Source organism: Sitodiplosis mosellana, unplaced genomic scaffold (assembly GCF_009176505.1).
Source record: "Sitodiplosis mosellana isolate CC-2019 unplaced genomic scaffold, AAFC_SMos_1.0 Smas_scaffold_3, whole genome shotgun sequence".
In the NCBI taxonomy this organism is placed as follows: Eukaryota; Metazoa; Arthropoda; class Insecta; order Diptera; family Cecidomyiidae; genus Sitodiplosis; species Sitodiplosis mosellana.
The window spans coordinates 3452560-3473321 of record NW_022595246.1 but is presented as its reverse complement, the minus strand read 5'-3'; the positions used below and the strand labels follow the sequence as shown (position 1 = coordinate 3473321).

General features: G+C 36.9%; 3 protein-coding genes across 6 annotated transcripts in view; 2 read left to right on the top strand and 1 right to left on the bottom strand.

The window, feature by feature from the left end:
- Positions 1-19721, bottom strand: part of LOC129566571 (putative uncharacterized protein DDB_G0289263) — a 62428-nt gene extending 42707 nt beyond the window's left edge. The window contains exons 1-2 of one of the 3 annotated variants that reach the window (XM_055442638.1): positions 19650-19721; positions 5049-5952 (exon numbers count right to left, since the gene is read on the bottom strand). In XM_055442638.1, coding sequence (XP_055298613.1) covers positions 5049-5938 — 890 coding nt within the window. In that variant the 5' untranslated portion in view covers positions 5939-5952; positions 19650-19721. Of the gene's footprint in view, positions 1-2976; positions 3610-5048; positions 5953-19649 lie in introns of those variants that run through there. The other 2 variants (XM_055442637.1, XM_055442643.1) reach the window with 2 other exon arrangements.
- Positions 6271-10683, top strand: LOC129566575 (uncharacterized protein C9orf85 homolog). The gene is made up of 3 exons (XM_055442647.1): positions 6271-6600; positions 6683-6963; positions 7063-10683. The coding sequence occupies exons 1-3, from the start codon at positions 6383-6385 to the stop codon at positions 7254-7256; spliced, it is 693 nt and encodes a 230-aa protein (XP_055298622.1). The 5' UTR covers positions 6271-6382; the 3' UTR covers positions 7257-10683.
- LOC129566574 (histone-lysine N-methyltransferase PR-Set7-like) lies at positions 7333-10683 on the top strand. Of its 2 annotated transcripts, none has more exons than XM_055442645.1 (3): positions 7333-7469; positions 8160-9354; positions 9498-10683. In XM_055442645.1, the coding sequence occupies exons 1-3, from the start codon at positions 7418-7420 to the stop codon at positions 9706-9708; spliced, it is 1458 nt and encodes a 485-aa protein (XP_055298620.1). In that variant the 5' UTR covers positions 7333-7417; the 3' UTR covers positions 9709-10683. The 2 variants fall into 2 exon arrangements, with proteins under 2 accessions (XP_055298620.1, XP_055298621.1); XM_055442646.1 differs by lacking the exon at positions 7333-7469 and adding an exon at positions 7656-7881.
- Positions 19722-20762: the final 1041 nt, after the last annotated feature.

The window sequence follows — 20762 nt, the reverse complement described above, 5'->3', positions numbered from 1 at the left end:
TGTGTTTTGTTTTCTCGAAATGATTGCCTGCCCGTAAATAGTTCAAAGTCAATTTCAATGCAGCAAGGGAATAAATCAGCGTAACTTCAATGAGTTGAGAAATTTATTACATTTCAAATCGGATTTGTTTCGAACCAAATCACACACAAGCACAACAAATACAATCGAATGCGATAATTCAATTCATTGAAAACGCACAACTGCAGCGGTTGGTTCGGTTCCGTTACTTTCAACATTCGATTTGTTGGTTGCGCGAGAGAGCATTTATATTGTTCTGCTTACGTGATACAATTGTTGAGATTTATGAATGTAAAAAGAATATCAATTCGACTGATTACATCCGATTGGCTGGGTGAACGGTGTGGCTGAGAAGCGGTGAGGAAGAGAGAAGGTGGCGTGGATGATGGCCAAGCTGCAAAAGTTATTATAAACATGTGTGTATATGTTCAAAGTTAGCATAATTTCATTGCTTACTGCTCGTTAATTTTTGCAATAGATCTTGCGAGAAGAGCGAATGAGCGCTAGCTTGCTTGATTGAGAGACAAGTGAAGTATGGACAGAGAGCATTGCAATAATTGAGCATTGTATAACACGTAATCTTCAATAAATTGAATAAATTGACTAGCAAATCGCTAATTACCAATTTAATCAGTTTTTCAGTTGCAAACTTCACGAGATCATACACACACAGACACACAAAATGGAAGAAGGAGAAAAATCCAAAACTGTACATTGAGCTGATTCAATGGGCAGACAGTGTGGAAATGCAATCGCCGTTAGATGAATGAAAACATTTTTTGAGGGAAGTTTCTTGCAGCGTGAAAATTATTCATAAGTTCATTACGCAGTTGGTGGATTTTGAGGCGTTTTTTTTCTTATGATTTCGACGCATCGCATGTACCAAAGACATTTGCGAATAACAAAAACATTTTGAAAAATATGTGAAGTGCCGATCGCATCCACTTAAAATTATCATCGCATCAATTCACAGTGCCGGCACATACACACACATTTTCAATCTTCCGGCGATCTTTTGAGTGAAAGAGGAAAAATATCATTTTCCCGTTCAACGTCCTGCAGTTACCTCACCGCTAATGTGTTCAAGTTCTTATCAACAAGTGAATCGCAATCGAAATCATAATTATTCCTCTATAAAAATTACGTCTTCTATTTCGATTCGACGTGAGCATCCCATAAATAACTTGTTTTTCGTTTCATTAGACGCATATTCTCTGAATTAAATATGTTTTACTACTAATTAACCGTTATCGATACACAGACAAATTACAATAAAATTATGTTGAACATTCAGTTTCAGTGGAGAAAAAAAAACGAATCATATCCGTAAATTCGACATGATGTTCGAATCAAAAAGTGGATGTATGCAAAGTATGGAATTAGCTATATATGGCCTATGGCCAGCAGTTTCAACCAATTTTTCTTGCTACCGGAATTGCTAACACCGAATGTTTGACACGCCTTTTGACTACGTTTGTACTTTTGTCTATGCAATTTTTCAAACAGACACAAAATATTCAAATTGCATTTCGAATATAATTTAATCATTTCTAATAATAAGCATATGCAATGCATAGCTAGCAATTATTTTGTTCTCTCGAAAATTTTCATTTTCATCAAATTACTGGACCAAATAACTCGAATAATCACCGACTGCAATGTCAACACATTTTCTATTATAAGCGAGAAGAGGCAGAGAGAGAGAGAGAGAGAGAGAGAAGAAAAATGGTCACAAATGTCACGGTCCACTTATTCTCTCTCTCTCTCTCTCTCTCTCTCTCTCTCCTCTCTCTCTCTCTCTCTCTCCTCTCTCTCTATCTCTCTTGATCGTGGTGCATTCAAACCGAATAAAGGAAACAATTTGATCGAAATGGTGATAGTGCAAAAACATTTTTCGCGCCTCAATGGGTCCAAGCGAGCGCACAATCGCGAAATTGATTATAATAATTATTATTTGTTGTTGTTGTTCGTGAGCAAGCAATAAGAATTGAAGCCGACAAAATTAGGCGAATCGGCTGCTAATTTTTTTCCCTTCTTTTGCTCGTGTCTGTTTTTGGTGTTAAATATAGTATGTTTTCGCAAAGTATATGTTAATTTATGTACGTTTTCCTGGCCGAGACATCTGTTATGTGTGCGTCTGGCTACACATATTTCAACGCACCTATGGCCCATTGTTCGTATTTCATATGGAGAAAAATGGCGTTAAAATACATTTGTTTTTCTGCGGTTAATTTGAATTTATCGCGGAAATATGCCGGAAAAAGAGTGTGTGTTTGTGAATTGAAAAAAAAACAAATCATAAACGGAACAAATAACCATTTTATTCAATTGATTTACTTATGTAATTTCTGTGTCGATATGTTGCCGGTGGTAATGCGGTGGCCTATTGGTATTTCATGGAAATTATCTGTTGGTACTTTTTCCCAACTTGATTGTTTAATCCAAACTTGATTTAGGTATTTTTTTTAGTATTTTTCCATATAACGATCGTTATAAGAAATTATCTAAAATAGAATGACCTATCGAGATGCAGCCTCTTTCGAAGCACAGATTAACATAAATCACGAAAATTCTATTATTGAGCTTAAATTTAAAGTGCATCTCAATCTATCATAAAATCCTTCATAATCACTTCGCAGAGGAAATCAACGCAATTTCCATTTACACACATTTCGACCGCATTCACTGAATTTCCGTTTGGTTCGTGGTTTTTAATTTCGAATGAGAAAAAAAAGGCGATCCATTCTTGAGCGTTGATCATAAATATCGAAATATCTCGAGATTGTAACAAGCGAAGCGTATCGTATTTTTCAATTGGAGCAATTAATGATGCCACATAAAATGGAATGTATATTTGATGGGCGACGTGTCTGTAGTCGGCTTTGTGTTAATATGGGCAGCGTTTATTTTATTATTATCAATAGCAAACTCACAAAAAATAGAGTTGATGAAACTTACCGTTAGTTTGATTACGACAAAAATGACAGACAAATATAACCAACGGGCTTTTTGAACGACAAGCTAGTATAATCACAGCGGGATATTGATGTGTTGAATCAACAACGAACCAAAAAAAATGGTATTTAATAATCGCGCGGAAAAAAGGCACTATTTGAAATGGGTCAAATTTATCTGTAAACGAATAATTGGTGGTAGCACGTGGTTAACCGAACTTTCCATACGGCCCAATAAACTCGAATAAAAATGCGCAAATCGTTCTATTCAATTCAATGCGAATGAAGAAAAAAATCCTTAGCTGTCAGATGTTCGTTCGCCTGTTTGTTTTGTTCATTTGACACAGAAACTCCACGAATAATGCCGCACGAGAGACATGAATAACAATTAATTTTATTTTGATGCACTGATATGCACAGTTCTCTAGTTGTTGTTTATCTGTTTCGTTGCACACCGATCGCGTGAATTGTCTTGAGTATGCCGTTCAGTCCTCCTAGTTAGACTGGTTCTGGTTGTTTTTGATCTGTCACAATTTTCATAATTGTTGTTGCGTCTGAAATGTACCGTTCTATCTATCTTACTACACACATTCCGATCGTGATCTTAAGGAAGAACAACTATTCTCAGCACACACACACACACGCGCGCCGCGTACAATTAGAAAAATCTGTACCAAGTGGAAAAGTACACTTGATACTCCGAATTCGAGTAAAATAGAAGAAACAAAAACACACCACGAGAGAGCTGACTGATAAGTGTTGACCGGTCGATAGCAAAAACTTCTTTGATTGCGAGATGAACAACGGCGGTACAGACTTGGCCGTGATCTTCTGCATTCGTCGTTGCACCTTCTCCGCAACTGCATCTATCTCTTGAGCATAAAAACCCATTTACACATACATTCGCACCGTTGCATGCGTGTGCTGTGTGTGTGTGTGTGAGCTGAGCGGAGTACTCGTCTTCAGCGCGCACAGCACAAGTGCAATTCCAATTGCCGACTTAATCCACTGCCAATTTGAATGCATTGCAATTTTATTGGTTGCCGCTGTGATTGTGCTCGCTGTTATGAGAGAATACATGCAAACCAACATAATTATGCGAAGCATATTGCAATGCAGCGCACAATCAAGACGTGAAAACTCTCTCTTTTCGACGATTCACACACAAATATATTTTTTTGATATTTTTATTCAGTGTTTACACTGATACCGAACTATTAACAACGCAGATTATATGCAACGGACGATAATTAAGTGGAAGAGTGTTGATTATTTTTGACCAACGGCTATATGTTTGCTTTTGATTTTATTTCAGTTTTAGTTTCAATTTGGTTTTGATACTATTCAACCACTAATCGGGATTGTTTTGGAAAATTTCATTTGAATCTAGATATAAATGTTTTGGTAATGTCAAGATGAATTTGATTTTTAATTCCGTTTTTGAATTAGAATAGATTTTGTACCCAACATTTTTCAGGTAGATTTTCTTCGTTGGAAATAAAAAAAATTTCTTCTAGCGATTTACGATGCATTTAACCTCCGTTTTTTCTTAAATAGACCAATTTCAATGAATAACTTAATAACATTGATTTGAAAAACCGTTTAAAAACGAGATATTATGCCAGAGATGGTTTTTATTGGTTTTTCATTAAATGTGAAATTCTCTTTATCAAATATAGAATTATTGATCATTGATCAATAAAATCATAATTCCAGTTTATTGATTCGTTTCCATTATTCAATGGAAAAAAAACTACCGTTTTTCGGTTTTTAGCTTAGCGGCACACTTAATATCCGCTCGCTGACCCAACTTATGCTAATTCTTGTAATCGTCACTTGAAACGCATGTAATTAGCTTAAAACGTCATAGAATTAAGTGCATGATATGTAATATTCCATACATGAAAAAAAATGAGAGATGGAGAGAAACGGCAAACTCTGAAGACTGCTTTTTCCGAATAAACTATTTATTCGTTTATTATTTACAGCGCCGCAAATATTTTGCACTACATTAGCAACAATGTTTGATTCAAATTTACGGATTCTCAAACAAAAAGTGATTTAAATTAAACTTACCGGAATTGTACGGATTCGCAATCGCTACTGATGGCTTCGCCGGAACTGGTGCATTCACCGCCTCCACTAGCATCGCCGTTGCCAATGATTAGCTTTTTATCGTCGCTTCTGTCGTTGCATTTGGAGCCGCATGATGAATCTTCGCATTGGTTGCATCGATTGAAGCTGAAGCTCGATGTGCACAGTGTGCAAAATGAATCAAGCCCATTCGCGCTGTGCGCATCGACCATCGTTTGACCGCAGTCGCTATAACTGCAAAGGCAATCATCGGTTTCCGTTTCTCGCACCGACGAATCGGACAGCGGAGAATCGGTGAACGATGACATTCCCTCAACAGTCGAAGCGACCCGTTCATCTAATGAACTGTTGTCGAAAAAGTCGGAATTTCGATGGTTTGAAATGCTTGGCAAATGACTCTCATTCACGGAAAATCGACTAAAAGATTTTCCGAGGGGAGATGGTGACAGTGATTGTTTCATTCCTCCCTTGGTCGTATCAATCCATTCGTACAACGGTTGCGATTGCTGTTGCGGTTGCTTGGTGGTTCGCGAAACATTGGCATTCGGATTGAAGTTGCCGGTTGGGCAACGCGAAAATTTTATCGTACTGCATCGACTTGTCATCGACACATTTTCATTTAGGTAAATTCTATTCATATCGCTATATCTATGGTGCATGTACTGGGGATAATTGCGACCTGACATCTCTTTCAGGTTTTTCTTCTGTCTTGTTCCGTTCGTCGTGATTCGCATAAGGTCCAAAAAACACATTTTCAAATCGAACATTTTGTTAGTGAAATTTTCTGTTTCCGATGCTATGGTTAAAGGTTGCACTGTGCTCATATTGCTAAGAACATTATCGTTGATGTCATCTTCCAATCGATTTTGCATTAAATTTTCGAAGGCTAAAAAGGGAGAATGAAAGAGAAGGATTTATTTGTTGATAATTTGCCTGGTTTCAGCATTGATGTAATATTTTTATTGTAAGAGAGTAAGAAATTAAAAACGATATTCGAACAGTATAAAATTTCAAACAAAAGAAAAGATCCAAAAGCAAATCTTTATTCAAAAATTAAATCAAAACAAAATTTGAGCCCAAACTTAAAGCAAACGTTGCTAAATCTATTCACCGCTAGGTGGCGTTTTTAACTGAAATCTAGTCGTTCACTGCAAACAGAGAATGAACTCAATACGAAATGTCGATGTCATTCACCGCTCCTCAACATGTTGCGAACCTCTCTTGTCAAACTACATGTGTTTTCAAAGTAAGCAAAACAATTCGGCATCCGATAGCGAGTGTAATAGTTTAGTATAAGAATCATTTGGATAAAAATAATGAGTTCACAACGTGGTTCGGGTCAAACGCGAAAGCGTGCCCAAAAGCACAAAAATTCGTTTGCATTCAAAAATGATTTGCACGACAAAACGCCGCAAATGAAGAAAATGAACTCGTTGAATGTTTGCGAGGTGTGCGAACGTTGTAAGGCGCAAATCGAATGGCGAATCAAGTATAAGAAGTATAAACCATTGTCACAAGCCAAAACATGCGTTAAGTGAGTACTTTTTTTGGAAATCATTTTCATTCAAAACTTTATTTCAATTTGTAAAACAATTTTTTATCTTTTTGTTGTTAAGATGTGGGAATCGAACGGTGACCAAAGCCTATCATGTTTGCTGCAAAGAATGTGCAAAACGGGAAAAAGTGTGTGCGAAATGCTTGAAATCGGGCGATCAAGTGAATATTGAACCACCAGAGAAAACGCCCGAAGAGCAGCAACAGCTCAAAGTGGAAATGGATCGCCTGATAAAATCACTGCCCGAACGCAAACGACGAACATTCTTACGGTATATGAACAAGGGTAAAGAGATTGATGGCGAAAATGGAGTTGAAGAACAAGCGGATGATAAAAAAGAAGGTGAGACAATATATTTTTTATCAGAAAATTTTCATTCTTCAATGAGTAGGATTGATTGAATCATCTCGTGTTAATTGAATATTTTTCGCAATTCTTCAGGGGCCACAGAGAATGGAGTTGAAACGGCAAAAAAGAAAACATTTGTTCCTCACAATCGAGCAGATTTATTAAGCAAAATTGAATCGTTAAAGCTGGCCGACGATGAGGGTGACGATGACTTTAGTTTTGGTGAATCAGACGATGGCAGTGATTTCGAAGGGAGTGAATTCGATGATGATGATGATGAAGAATAGCATTTAACTATTTTGTAAATAAATTCAAAAATAAAAAATGAATGTACAACACAATTGGTTCATTACATTGACAGCTGCAACTTCACAGCGTTTGAGTGTGTTTGGTTTATGGTACTAGAATATGTGCTCTCTCTCTTATGCTTTCGAATTGAATAAGAGAAATGGCCGTTGCATTCGATGGAGAAACCAGTTTTTCGCAGAGACAATTGAATGGTAACATTTTTTTATCAATGAAATTCGTCGTCTTTTCATAGTACTTTTTCATTGTTTTTCAGATTTAGAATGGTTTTTGTGAGAAAATCCAATTTGTTCATGAAAAAAAATCGCACTCACAGTAACGAATCCCATGAATTCAAATTCGATGTGGATGAACTCTCATCGCTTGTGTGGTACTAGATTGTGCGCCACATAAAAACAGCTGTTGTCAAAATTTTATGGCAATGTAAGGAAAAAAAAAACTTTTCGCATTTAATCTAGCACTTTGTAAACAAGCGAAAACATAGCAGCAAACTCCGATCGAGCAAATGAAAATGCTTTAATAAATTGTTCGGCGCCAATTCGTGAATCGTTTAATTGTGATCGTTTCATCGCTGGATTCGTATTTAAGTGTGAAAAAAAATGATGAGTGAGTGTGCCTGTGCCATGGCTGTGGATTGAAGCTTTTTTTCTTCATTGTCATCACCCTTTTGTCACACACACAGACAGTTTGTGTGTGCATCGCATAAGTGCATTCAGTTCCCGCGAATAAGAGTCCATTTTTGTATGGCGTCACTTGCGCCTCTGCATTCGCCTACTTAGACCGTATTTTTGCGTTGTGCTCAGCATAATTGAATTTTTCAAACAGTTTCCTCGTGAATATTCCGGTGAATTTGTGCATTTAAAGTAATTTTGTTTCAATTTTAGGTCGACGGACACGTGCTGCGTCAGCCAAATCAGCAATAATGACAATGCCAGTAGGTAATGCCACCAAAATCGATGCGGTTGATCAAAATTTTGCCAGTCCAAAACGAAAAGACTGTAAACTAGACTTGGACTTAATACCGTCAGCAACAAATGGACGCGCTACAAAACCATCACCCGTTCACACTGCCACTGCCACTGCCGTCATTACAAACGGTAAACGAAACCATAAAAATGCTGGTGGATCGAAGACAAAAAAGGCGCCGCAAGCAATAACCAAATATTTTCCTACAAACGGTCACAACAACAGCAATGGCTCATTGAATGGTTCCGTCACCGAAACCGATTCGTCTGATTCAAGTGTAAAAATTAGTGAAACTGCACTGCCAAATGGTGATGTTGATGTTGTAAATGAAAAGAACGCTGTCACCGATGTTGAAGAGAAAACAGCCACAGTGCCTAATCTAAATGGAAGTGTTTTGATGTCGCCCGAAGCAAAATCACTACTGAATGGCTCAGTGAAACAAACAACGCCACATCGAATTGTGGTACGGTCGTCACCAAAAAAACAACGACTCTATGGGAAGGATCCAGTTGAAGTATTTTCTAATCTGAATATTCGTGATGGTGCTGCGAAAATTGGTCGCAAAGGGCAACAAAAAACTCGCCGAAAATTAAATGTCACCGAACCAGAGCAGCATCTAGAAAATGGCAACGGTGTGAATGGGAAGGGTTTATCGGACGATGTGAACCCAGTTGTTAATGGCAATGCCGAGAGTGGAGCGGCAAAAGTTGACAAATCTAGTTCCAAATCGAGCGAAAATATCTCAAATAAGAATGATTTCCCTGTGCCTACCAATACAGCACCGCGTCGTGTTCATAGCACTCAATTGACCGATTTCTTCCCGATCCGTCGTAGCGCACGGAAGACCAAAAAAGCCGTCGAACAAGAAATATCACGTCATATCGAAATGGCAATCGAAAAACAGCTAGAGGATGGGCTTGTTGTAAAAATGTTCCCAGAAAAAGGACGAGGAATTGTAGCAGGCCGAGACTTTCAACGTGGTGATTTCGTTGTTGAGTATATTGGCGAATTGATTGATCAGACTGAAGCCGATTGTCGCGAGGAATTGTATTCACAGAAGGTGGACTTTGGGTGTTACATGTATTATTTCAAGCATAAAGAGACACAGTGGTGGTAAGTGTGCTGGAATAATAGTGACTCGATTTTCATTCTAAAACGGTCAAAGTCATAATTTTCAATCAATTTTTGCAAATTTGGTCAAATGTCTTTGTCATTTTTATCGAATTGATTGTCTCATACTTTTCTATCATTTGCAGCATTGACGCTACAGCGGAGACGGGCAAACTTGGTCGTTTAGTGAATCATTCACGCAACGGCAACCTAATGACAAAAATCGTGAGCTACAGAAACAAACCGCATTTAGTGCTGTTGGCCAAAGACGATATCAAAGAAGGCACCGAGCTAACCTATGACTATGGTGATCGTCGCAAAGAAGCGCTCATCCATCATCCTTGGTTGGCTTTTTAGTACATTGAAATCAAACACCCATCGGCGGCCGCTGACGCCGAACTATGCTAAAGGCCTTGAGTTAAAAAAAGAAATACATCTCAATTTCGACCATCGATCATAAATCGGATTCAAATCAAGTGCTTTTAAACACACACACACACATTTAATTGTAACATATTTTGTTAAATTTATACAAGATACTGGTTACTCCGCTTAGTTTGTAGTTGTATACCAGTGGAATTTCGCTGGAATTTGTAGGTAAAAATTTGTGGCAAGCGCATTCCCTCCCCCCAAGCATAAGAACAAATAGAAAACGATGGGCTTTATCACACTTTCAACCGAATAAAACATGATTTAGTCGCATTATCTATGTGCGACACACACTGCACTTTGTTATGTATATGTTCGAAATTTTGTCATTTTCATTCGGTTTTTGTTCGTTTCATTCTAAGTTTTATTTATCATGCGAATTATTTAGCTGCTATTTTGTTTTCTTATGTTAAGAAAGTTGTGCTCGCGTCGAGAGCTGTCATGCAATATTCAATTCATTCAAAGTCATTATGCGTTGAAGTGTTCAATATGCCCCTGTTTATAGACACATAAGCCAAACACATACACTCAAACCAACAAAAGTGATCGCTGTAGGAGATGATTAGTTGCAACGGCATTACTGATTTAAATCCAATCAAACTGCCACCTATTTTTTAACAATTTCAAATTCGATCACTCGTATTAAGTACAAAGAAGACTAGACCACACCAATATCATGCCTAAATGAACTTTATTCATTTCCATTCTTTTTTTTTGTTTTGTTTTGCAATATGATATTTTATTTTTAATCTCCCCGCACATCCCTCGTCTTGTCATATGCATGTTTAACTGTAATTGTTTCGGTTTCTGCAACAACAGCAAAAAATGTAAAATTGCTCGCCCAACATCGATATTGAAATTTGAATGACAAAATACAAATAAAAGTACAGCGTGACGCATTCACAACGATTGTTTTTATTTTCTTTTTTTTCCCGAAATCAAAACACATTCGGTTTTGTTTAAAAACATTTGTTGAAAACGTGCATTTCAGTTTAGTTTGGACTTAAAGCAACACCACTCATGTTACATTCAATTGATTCGTATAAACATGGTGAGTTTTGACATTCAAATGATGAACCAGTTTTTTTGCCGGATTTTTTTTTGTTCTAACAATACTCATTTCAATGATAATGTAATAAAATGTTCGAAACACCGGAGATGTTCCCGTCTTAATTGACAATTTATGCTGCTAACGACCATTGAGGTTACCATTTCACAATAGATGCGGTGGAAATGCCTATCGAAGGGCCCATTTGCTTAAATGATGACAAAATGATCAACAAAAAGTCTGAAAAATTGTTGAAACAATCGACGATGAAAGTGTTTCACACTTGTTATCGACTGAATTCATCTGGGAAATACCGTTTCTCCTCCAATTTAGACAGCAACGTCACTTTCAATCAAAAGTGTGAAGAACATTTTTGAAAAATGTGCTCTCTTGTTATCGGTCAATAAAATAGAAAATTACACAATTTTTAAGCTGAAATTGTATTTATGTTTCACATGATGAAAAAATATCGATTTATTCTCATTTTTTGTTGTTCAAAGCAAATTTGTAAGCAAATCCGATATTGATAGAAGAAATGTAAGCCCTTAATTTGTTTCCGTGTTTACGTAAAATAAATTTGTATTAAAAATTCATTCGTCTGATATGAATTCGGCGAGTGAACATTTTTTAATGTGTGAAGAACTTTCATCGGCGATTGAAACCTTCTCGAGACGATTGATAGAGACTTTAAATAAAATGAGCCAATCAATATGGTATTTTCCATAGAAATGAACGAGAGAAAAATGTGGAAATGAAGAGAGGTTCCATTCAAAGAAGACAAAAGTTGGTTCAATAACGTTAATGACTTATTTAGCTTCAATGTGCTCGCATCAAGTACCATTTTGGAAAATCGCAAACAAATGGTAATTTCGGTGGTCAATTACACTTAATGCAAGCTTTAACTTTTCCATGGAAACCAAATCGAACGTGTTTTTCGTTCTACTTTGCAAACATTAGGAAAATCGAGGAGAAAAAAATGTTACTAATCAAGTGTATTTAAGTCCAGAATATTTATTGATACTTTCCATTTTTTGTGCGAAGCAAAAATCAGCTCAATTTAAACGCAAATCAAAAAGGCAATCCAAATGGCCAAAAGTCCATTGGTAGTGAAATTATATACGCGCCACACATAAGTACATTTTCAGTGGATTTGTTTTTTTTTCTGCTGTTGTTGTTGATTTTTTCCTCCGATCTCTCGTTTAACGCTCGCTCAAATGGTAAATTATCGCATTTAGTTCGGATAATCAAAAACAACGAAGGAAAATAAAGCCGCGGAGAAAATACAAATTATTATTAGTTTTACGTTGTCACTTTTACCCATTGATGCGTGCAGTTGTGCGTGGCCGTTGAGCACATTGTCTTTGTGTGTGTATGTTAACGACTTTCTTGTTAATTTACGATTTGATGCAGAAAACAAAGTCAATGGCTGGACTCTATCGAACTTGTTGAATAGATTTAAATTGTCTTGCGTTATAAGTTCGATGTCGTCGACAGAAAAATTACGTTGTCGTCGTCGTCATCGTCATTGACATGAAGTTATTATCGAGGCTTATTTAAATCCAGATTAGCCCCAGTAGTGTAGGAAAAATTCCATCGGAAATCGTTTTTTTTTGCGACGAGTTATCTGATGTGAAAGTTTTGAATTCTTAGATCACAAAAGAACATCTGGAGATAAAATACACGCATTATGTAGATAAATGGCTACAATGTGTGTCGTCTATCAAAAGTATTGCACACTTCGGTAATCAAAGACCACACGATGAAATGAAAACACACCAAAAACACTGATTCGGTGTCGATAACACCGTCAATTAAATAGCATAACAAGCAGAACAACATATATCTCACATTTCATTTCTTGACTCGTTCAACACTCATTTCATTTCTTGACTCGATGTGTACGACTATGCGTGTGTGGATTTGAGTAATTTTGTGACTTTATACTTTTTCGCCGCACTTTTTCGGTGTCATTGTAATTTTGGCACCGCAATACACACACACACACACTGAAAACATACCATAAACTCAACTTCATTGCTCTTGTCTTGCTTTCATTCAAATAGAAGAATGGAATTAACATTAGTCGAATTTTGGTTTTGCTTCGAATTTTATAGGGAAATTTTAGAAAAATTAGAGCATAAAATATTTGATTGTAACGCTACCAAATGAAGTGAGAGAATTGAACGAGCGAAAAATATGAAGAAGTAACAGCTGCTTGATTCTTGGGTAATTTTCTTGTATTTTTGTATCGCGTCGCGACACCAGGTCAATTCGAACCGTAATTTATACCAATGATCAATACAAATCGAGTAACATTTGAATGAGCCCATTGACGCGAATGAAACATTCGAAAACGTCGGTATTTCATTCAATACATATATTGAAGCATATATATATGCTTTTGCATGAGAACAGCCATTCAACATTGCTCACATACACGTTCTTTTGCTCACATAGTCGTCTTTAAATGAGAATACGAAACAAATGGGAAACCGATTAAGATATTTAGATACTGATCAAAAAGAAAATCAAAGAAGAAGGAAAACGGAATGAAAACAAACCAAACCCGGACGTTTCTACTGTTTTGAACTAATCTTGTTGGAACCATGGGTGGAGCCGGAAAGAAAATATTTTATTTTCAATCAAAAAACAAAAACTTTTTTATGTAAAAAAAATCAATTTAAAAAAATTTCCAATTTTTATTGGGAAAAAGAATTGTTTATGTTATCAAAAGGTCCGATTTGTGGTGTGAATCTGCCCATGTGCAAAAACATTTACGTAAACCAAAAAAATGTTGTTTTCAATTAACGATTACATGATAAAACGCCATATCCACGTAAACAATTAGTGAAAATACGTTCAACTGTCGACCAACTTAAGCTTCGGCCACGTTTCAATTGTTTCGGCTCTTTAGTCCAATCACAACATTTTGTGTTGCACAAACGAAATGTTCGATGAAAGCAGCACGTCTGAAAAAAAATGTGGGTTACGCGAAACTGACGATCTTCTGTTGTGATTGCTATCGGAATTGTGGAACTGTCAACAGAGTTTCGCGGCATCAAACTGGTTTGTTTTGTGTGTGTATGTGTGATAAAGAGTTGATTTCATACAATAAAGCTTTTGTCATGATTACCATTTTATAACGGGGTCCAGTGAGTGAATCACAATACAATTTGGTGCATGCATAATGAGTGTCATTAATTAAATTGAAGCAAACAAACCGATTGCATTCCGAGTATATGGATTGAAAACAATGGAAATGTGTGTGTAGGTATTCATCTCATTGGATTGTAAAGTTAATTAGCTGTTGAAGCTTGGATTTCTTTCAATTCGATTGCATTTGATTTAAATCGGATTTTCACGAAAACGACCGCGACCATCAATTTACCTTGAGCAACAAGTGAATTTTGGTAACTGATCAGAAGAGAGAAAAACGTGCCGATCATGGCGTTTCGCAAGAGAAGCCATCGCGAATGCAATTTTATTGATCCAATTATTTTGACCATGCGCGACATTTTTGTGAAAATCGTGCGTTTCGAGTGCCATTTCATGCGCTCGAAAAAAGCTAGGTGTTATGACGAATTCTCTTGTCTTTCGTTCAGTGAATGGCAACTGGTTATACAAATGGAAAAAAACGCACTTTCAATATACTGCAGCCGAGTTCATAATACATACATAGAAAACCGAACCATTTTTATTTGGGTTGAATACGTCTCGATTGTTATCAATTTGGTGGTTCATTAAATCAGAATCCATTTTGTATGCAAATGCTGCTCGACGATTTAATTTTCACAGAGTTCATTTTTTATCTGTGAAGTCGAGTCATTTTGGGAATAACAATCAATTAGACGATTTCTTTTATTCAAAACATGGTGGTGTACATTCGTGAATACACCACAGCAAAACAGCAACTAATCGCTTAAATGATAATTTAATTGATTAGAAAAAGGAGGAAACAAACATTAAAGGTGAGGAAAGAAAAAGTAATGACAAATTTAAACTAATATTTTTTCGATAGCCCAATGACGAGCTAAAACAAAATAATTCTTGAGATTCAAAATGACAATGAGTCACTTGTGGTCGAATATGCCTAATTTATGTTAGTGTGTCGAAGGCTATCACGAATAATTAACTTTACGCGTTTCCTTATCAACTTTTTTTCGGAATTTTTTTATCGAGAGAGTGAAAAAAAGTGCCAAACTTCACTTTCTATACATTGAAATGGCTTTTGATAGAAGAACAAAACTCAATAAAACAAAAGCAGAAAAAAACTGCGCGAAAAAAAATTACGTCCAAATGTAAACTTTATTATATTTGAACATGGAAATGGAAATCGATGTGCATACAGTAGAAGGTAAAAGTAGCGTCGTAAAAACGACACTTTAATGCGGGAAGTATGCTTTATATGAAAGGTAAGTACGTGGTGTGTGTGTACTGGTGGTGAGAATTTTTTTTCCTCCATTTCACGACTGAGAAACTCCGTAGGCAAACAATAATTCATCGGGAAAATGTTTTCATTCTCTTTACACTGCTGAACAAATTGAACAAACCCAAATCCATTTGGCATAGCAACAAAAATTGAAAGTTCACAAGTCATCGCCGCAAGTGTTCGAACAAAAAAAAACGATATTCATAATAAAATTGTCCAAATGATGAGTCATTCTGTGAAATCAATTATTGAACCGGCGAAATTCCTGCCGGCATTGTCTCCGGCGTCAATGAATAATAGGTGGAACATATTGTCGTTGTTCGATTGAATGAACTTCGAAATGAAGAAATTATGCGGCATTTTTCGCTTCGCTTGAACATGAAGAGTGAAGACGTCGAATATTGACCTCCCTGAAACTCAATGGTGAAGGAAAATTTCGTTAAACATAGGCTAAATCAGTTGCCATAAAACAATCGGCAACAAAGAATCAGAAATCATTGGGAAAATTTTTCATTCATTCACCGCACATCGGTTTTGGAGTGTAATTTCCGTTTTCCAACCGAAAGTAAAATTGAAACCGCACCTAATGGCGCCGCAATATTGTGGAGAGTAGAAACAAATAAAAATTGATTTTGCCAATCGAGTGTGATTGGTACATATTGGTTCGCCGAAAATTGCACGCTTTTTCTTTTGTTGTCTGCGGCTATTTAATGTGGCGGAATGTGCCTGCATGGCTTTTGGGTGGTTTGTGTTCGTAATTAGGTGGAATTATTTAGTGAAACTGAATTTGTGTGTGTGTGGAATGGCCATTTCCTAGCCCATCAATTTTCCTGATGGACTAATAATGCGCGCGCTCAGCTAAAATAACATTAAGAAATCGTCCAAAACACGTGATTTAAATGGCCAATTGATTTTTTCTCTTCTCTTTTTGAACTCGGAACGATCGTTTGTGTGCTTTCATCAACACTTCAGACGTTGCACGTAATATTGGGCAAGCCGAGCACGCTAATCATGGCGTCGCATATTGTATTGGGTGTTCGAACGCGACGCTTAAAAAAGGTGAAAAACATGGTGTTTATTGAATCGATATGGCGCAAACAATCACACACACACACACACACACACACACATCAGACTCTTTTTACTGTCGAGATCGAAATTGATGAAATTGCTTTTACTCACGATTCTTTGAGAATGAAAAAATGTGAAATTTTCAAGTGCTTTGTACGCTTTGGCCATCTCAACCCCTCCGGATCATTAATCGAATGTATCCGCATCAGAGTGTATATATCAGGCAGTAATAAAAAGTAAAAGTCGAAATGGTTTCGCACGTTTGCTGGCAACCGAATGATTTACGATATGATCGAGTTTAACGGTTGATTTGATTATCGATTTTTGCTCGCCCACTATTTGTCTCCTCTTCTTCTTCTTTTTGCTGTCCTCACGCTCTCAACTGCGTTGACCCGAAAGTTAAAATAGTGACAGAAATAAAAATTATAATTGGTCCGATTGTTTTGGCATATAAATGAATGCAAATGACCGTGTGATGATTATCGGTGGTAAAAGGTGAATTTGCTTGCCAATGCGACAATATCGAAAAATATCCGCATTTATTAATTTAACGGTGCAGGTATGGTCAACCTGAGAGCAAACAGCCCGAAGTTCATGAGCTTATACCATTAGCTGGTGTTGATATTCAGATTAAATGGTACACGTATCTATTAATCTGAAAATATCGTGACTCGCGCCGTGTGGAAGCTGAATACATCTGTGTAATTATTGAGAAAACAGCAGCAACGAAAAAAAAACACATTGAAAGAGAAAACATCGGAATCGATTCCCAGTGCATTTCAAATGCTATAAAACTTTGCCACCAACACTCTGCAATCTACGGAGAGTGATTGCACTCGTTTCTTTCTCAGTTCGTCAATAGTTCAGATTGCACATGTTAATTTGATGAAAAATTTGTGCACGAGCACATTCATTGTTTTCCAGCCGAGTAATACAAAGTTGGTAAATTCATTCATTCAATGGGTAGTAAGCGGAATGAAAACAAAACAACAACGAGAGAAAAACACATCAGATGCGAATCGGTTTCATTTATTGGGGCAAAATGTTTTGCAGTCATTTCACGAATGTATGTTGCGCGCAGAAGATATCGAGAATGTTTGCATCTCGAAAAAAGAAAAAAACGGGCGTTAAACATGCGTGCGACTCTCAGCAAACACCTACACACAAAGCCAGCCAGAAACTCATTGCGGTGCGGGTTGCGTGTGAAAATCCCCAGCAACGTAAAGAAAATATGATAATCCGAATTTAATGCGTTCCGTCGGTAGATCGTTGTTTTCAGTCGTTTTCAACATCATTATCTTGCAAAACGGGGAACTATGAAATTATGTTTCAAAAACTAAAAACAAGAACGGCCGTACGCACACGTGTGTAGAAACTTAAGCATCTGCATGAATCGTAAAGAAAAGTGCGTTGGTCCGAATGAAATACAGAAAATGATCTGTACTCTGTAATTTGCAACGAATTGTACTAGTTTCAGCAATTTTACACCTGAAACCGTGCCCAGGTTACAATTCGAAACGAAATAGAAGGAGAAGAAGAAGTTTGGCGTAAGCATGCGGTAGCAATCAGAGTCTCTTAACTGCCATTAGGCAGTGCGGCTGCTGCTGCCGCTGCTGATGATGATGATGCTACTGCATTTGAATATATTAATTTAATCAAAATCCCGATTGAGCTTGCTGCACCTCAGTCAAATTCACACTCTAATTATTGATTAAAATTCTTTAGAAATCCATCAGCCGATGCGATGCGAATGCCGAGCCACAATCGCACAACAGTGGCAGCTGATGCATTGCATATTATACAGATTTCGTTGTCATATTTAATCAACAATTCAAAGAGAGTTTATATTGTGTTCAGTGCTTGTAATGGAAATAATATTTATTGTTTGTTTTCTTCTCTTTGTTTGGTCCAATGATGATGTTGCGGTTGTTGCTGCTGCTGCTGCTGTTTGAAATCAACGAACGAGCACAGAAAAACGAACAATAACAACACAACATCATCGCTGACGTTGCAATTTTCTTTTGATCATTTTTAACTCTTTGATCGTGTGTAATCGCTGCATACAAAGCACAAAATTCACGGACATAGTTTCATCTCGGCTGTGATGCACGTAGCTGCTACTGCATCAGCACCACCACAACTGAATAAATAGTGCGCAATATTGAGAGTAATAAAAGAGAAAAACAAACAAACGCACGCACGCCAACGTTAAAGCCAATTGAATAATGTAGCAAAATCGTGTATTTCGCGCCTGCGCCCGTGCATTTTCGACGTTTTACCGTGTGTGCGAATGTGGAAGAAGAGGAGCATTTTCCGTGGCAAGGTGAAAACGATAAGTGCTGGCATTTCATCCATAAATTGGTGGTCCATTTCTTGTGTGTGCGCTCGCAAGCCGCAAACACAGAATCAGGGTCACGATCAACAAAAATCACTTTTGTGCCTCATTTGCATTTAATGACTTGAAATGAGATTCCATCTCTCTCTCTCTCTCTCTCGGCATATCGTATCGCGCACTCGCACCGTGTCACAGATCAATAAATCGAAATCAAGCGTAACGGTTTTTAGCGATTTTCTTCGGTCATCTAGATCGTCTTCTATCAGCACATAATGACAAGTGAAACTGATCGCTCGTATGCTAATTTCTGTGCTTCAATTATACAAAACGTTCTCTTTCCACTCAAGTTGGGTTTTCTTGAACTATTTTCAAACCATTTCTTCTTCTTCTTTGAACTGTACCAATCAATGGCATCGATTAATCGAGCTTTGATACAATTTTGATCACATCCGACAATATGTATCTCATTCTGATCACAAGACATTTGGCAATGGAGAGTAAATTGGTAGGTTTCACGTGTATTGCGTTTCACACTTAAATGCGTACGAAATTCGGTGTACGAAGAATCAGAACAATCGTCGTTGTTGTTTTGTTGTTGTTGTTTGTTTCCAACGTATGCTTCAGACATTATGATGGTTCAGTTTATGGTCGAACAACAACACGCTACTTGACACAAACAGTTACAGATCACTCACTTTTTTTCGCATGCTTTACTTCAATTCTACGATTTTTCGAGAGGTTTTTTTTATTGTTTTATTTTTTTTTCTTTTATTTTTATAACGAAAATAATAATAATATCACAAAAAGCGGCGCGCATTTAATTACGGTAAATTTTCGGCGTTCATTTTCGCTCATGCTCGATGCGAAAAAGAAAGAGACTTTCAACATAGTTGTGTTGTATGTGCAACGTTCACTTGACAGTTCGGTTTATTATACAATTAAGATCAACTCGTGATTAGACTTCTAAAAGAAAAGAAGAAACTTACATGGCGTTTTCGGTTAATTTGTTGTTTGCAAAATCGAAACCCGGCGATTAAATGATTCGGGATTAATCCAATGGTTGCGGCAATTTCTGCAAAATGATTTTTATGCTTAATGATGCTTTAGCAATACACGAGAAAGAAGGAGAAGAAGGAAAAAAATTAAACTGTACAGTGTACAGCACACGAAAAACAAAAATGTATTGGGATTCTTCGGTGAGCTTTTGTTATTGCTCTTTCCAAACTGAAAATCGGCCAAATTTTTCATTGTCTACTGACACTGATTCATACTCTGGATTCCAAACTTTGATGCTTACAATTTAGAATGATGTATTTACGAGCTGGCTGTGTTTTGTTTACGATTTTCTAACAGTTCTTCGATATGCACACTTTTATACTTGTTTATTTTTTTCTATTGGTTTTATTGATTGATTTTTTTTTTCTTTTGGATCAATTCGTTGCGATTTGTCTTCTATTCAATGTCTTATGCAATTGAACTGAACGGAACAATGGAAACGAACAGAATTCCGGTTTAACACTCGCCAAAAATGAATATCGTCTGGCACCACTCGTTGACAAAATAAAAGAGATGAAAACACTTCACTATAATACGAAAGAAATAAAAATTGGTTCAAATGCAAATCTCTTGAGGAAACAAAGAGAAAGAGAAAAAAAAGAGAAATAATAAATTGATCGACGAAGAAAATGAAAAATAATGTAAACAAAAAAAAAATTCCGGCACACAATCACAATCCCTCACAATGACGATGTTGCTTGGTCCGCAGCCAAATTACAAATGAACGGTATCGAAATCACACACGATGAAGCTACCGCAGTTACCGCCGTTGCTGCTGCTTGTGTTGATCTATCTGAAACGCTGATTTGGAGCACGCCGAAGAAATTTACCGAGCTGCGAATTTCGGACCAAACATTCGCATATCTCTTTACTCGCTGGCTTTCTTTGCTTGGTTTTGTTTTTTTTGCTCAGCCACTCAATTTCGGGTTGGGAACATAAAGAAATGGCAAACTACGTATACATACATCAGTTTATTGTTTTCCAATAAAATCCACTGAGCGATAATTACTATACGCAGCCAAAACACAAAGCACCAAAATCAT

Bases quoted from the DNA above. Each gene is read 5' to 3' on its own strand.
- LOC129566574 (XM_055442645.1), top strand. From the start codon at position 7,418: ATGGCCGTTGCATTCGATGGAGAAACCAGTTTTTCGCAGAGACAATTG. The intron at 7,470-8,159 runs GTAACATTTTTT...TTTCAATTTTAG, and splicing joins TTCGCAGAGACAATTGAATG to GTCGACGGACACGTGCTGCG. The intron at 9,355-9,497 runs GTAAGTGTGCTG...TATCATTTGCAG, and splicing joins CATAAAGAGACACAGTGGTG to CATTGACGCTACAGCGGAGA.
- LOC129566575 (XM_055442647.1), top strand. From the start codon at position 6,383: ATGAGTTCACAACGTGGTTCGGGTCAAACGCGAAAGCGTGCCCAAAAG. The intron at 6,601-6,682 runs GTGAGTACTTTT...TTTGTTGTTAAG, and splicing joins CAAGCCAAAACATGCGTTAA to ATGTGGGAATCGAACGGTGA. The intron at 6,964-7,062 runs GTGAGACAATAT...GCAATTCTTCAG, and splicing joins AGCGGATGATAAAAAAGAAG to GGGCCACAGAGAATGGAGTT.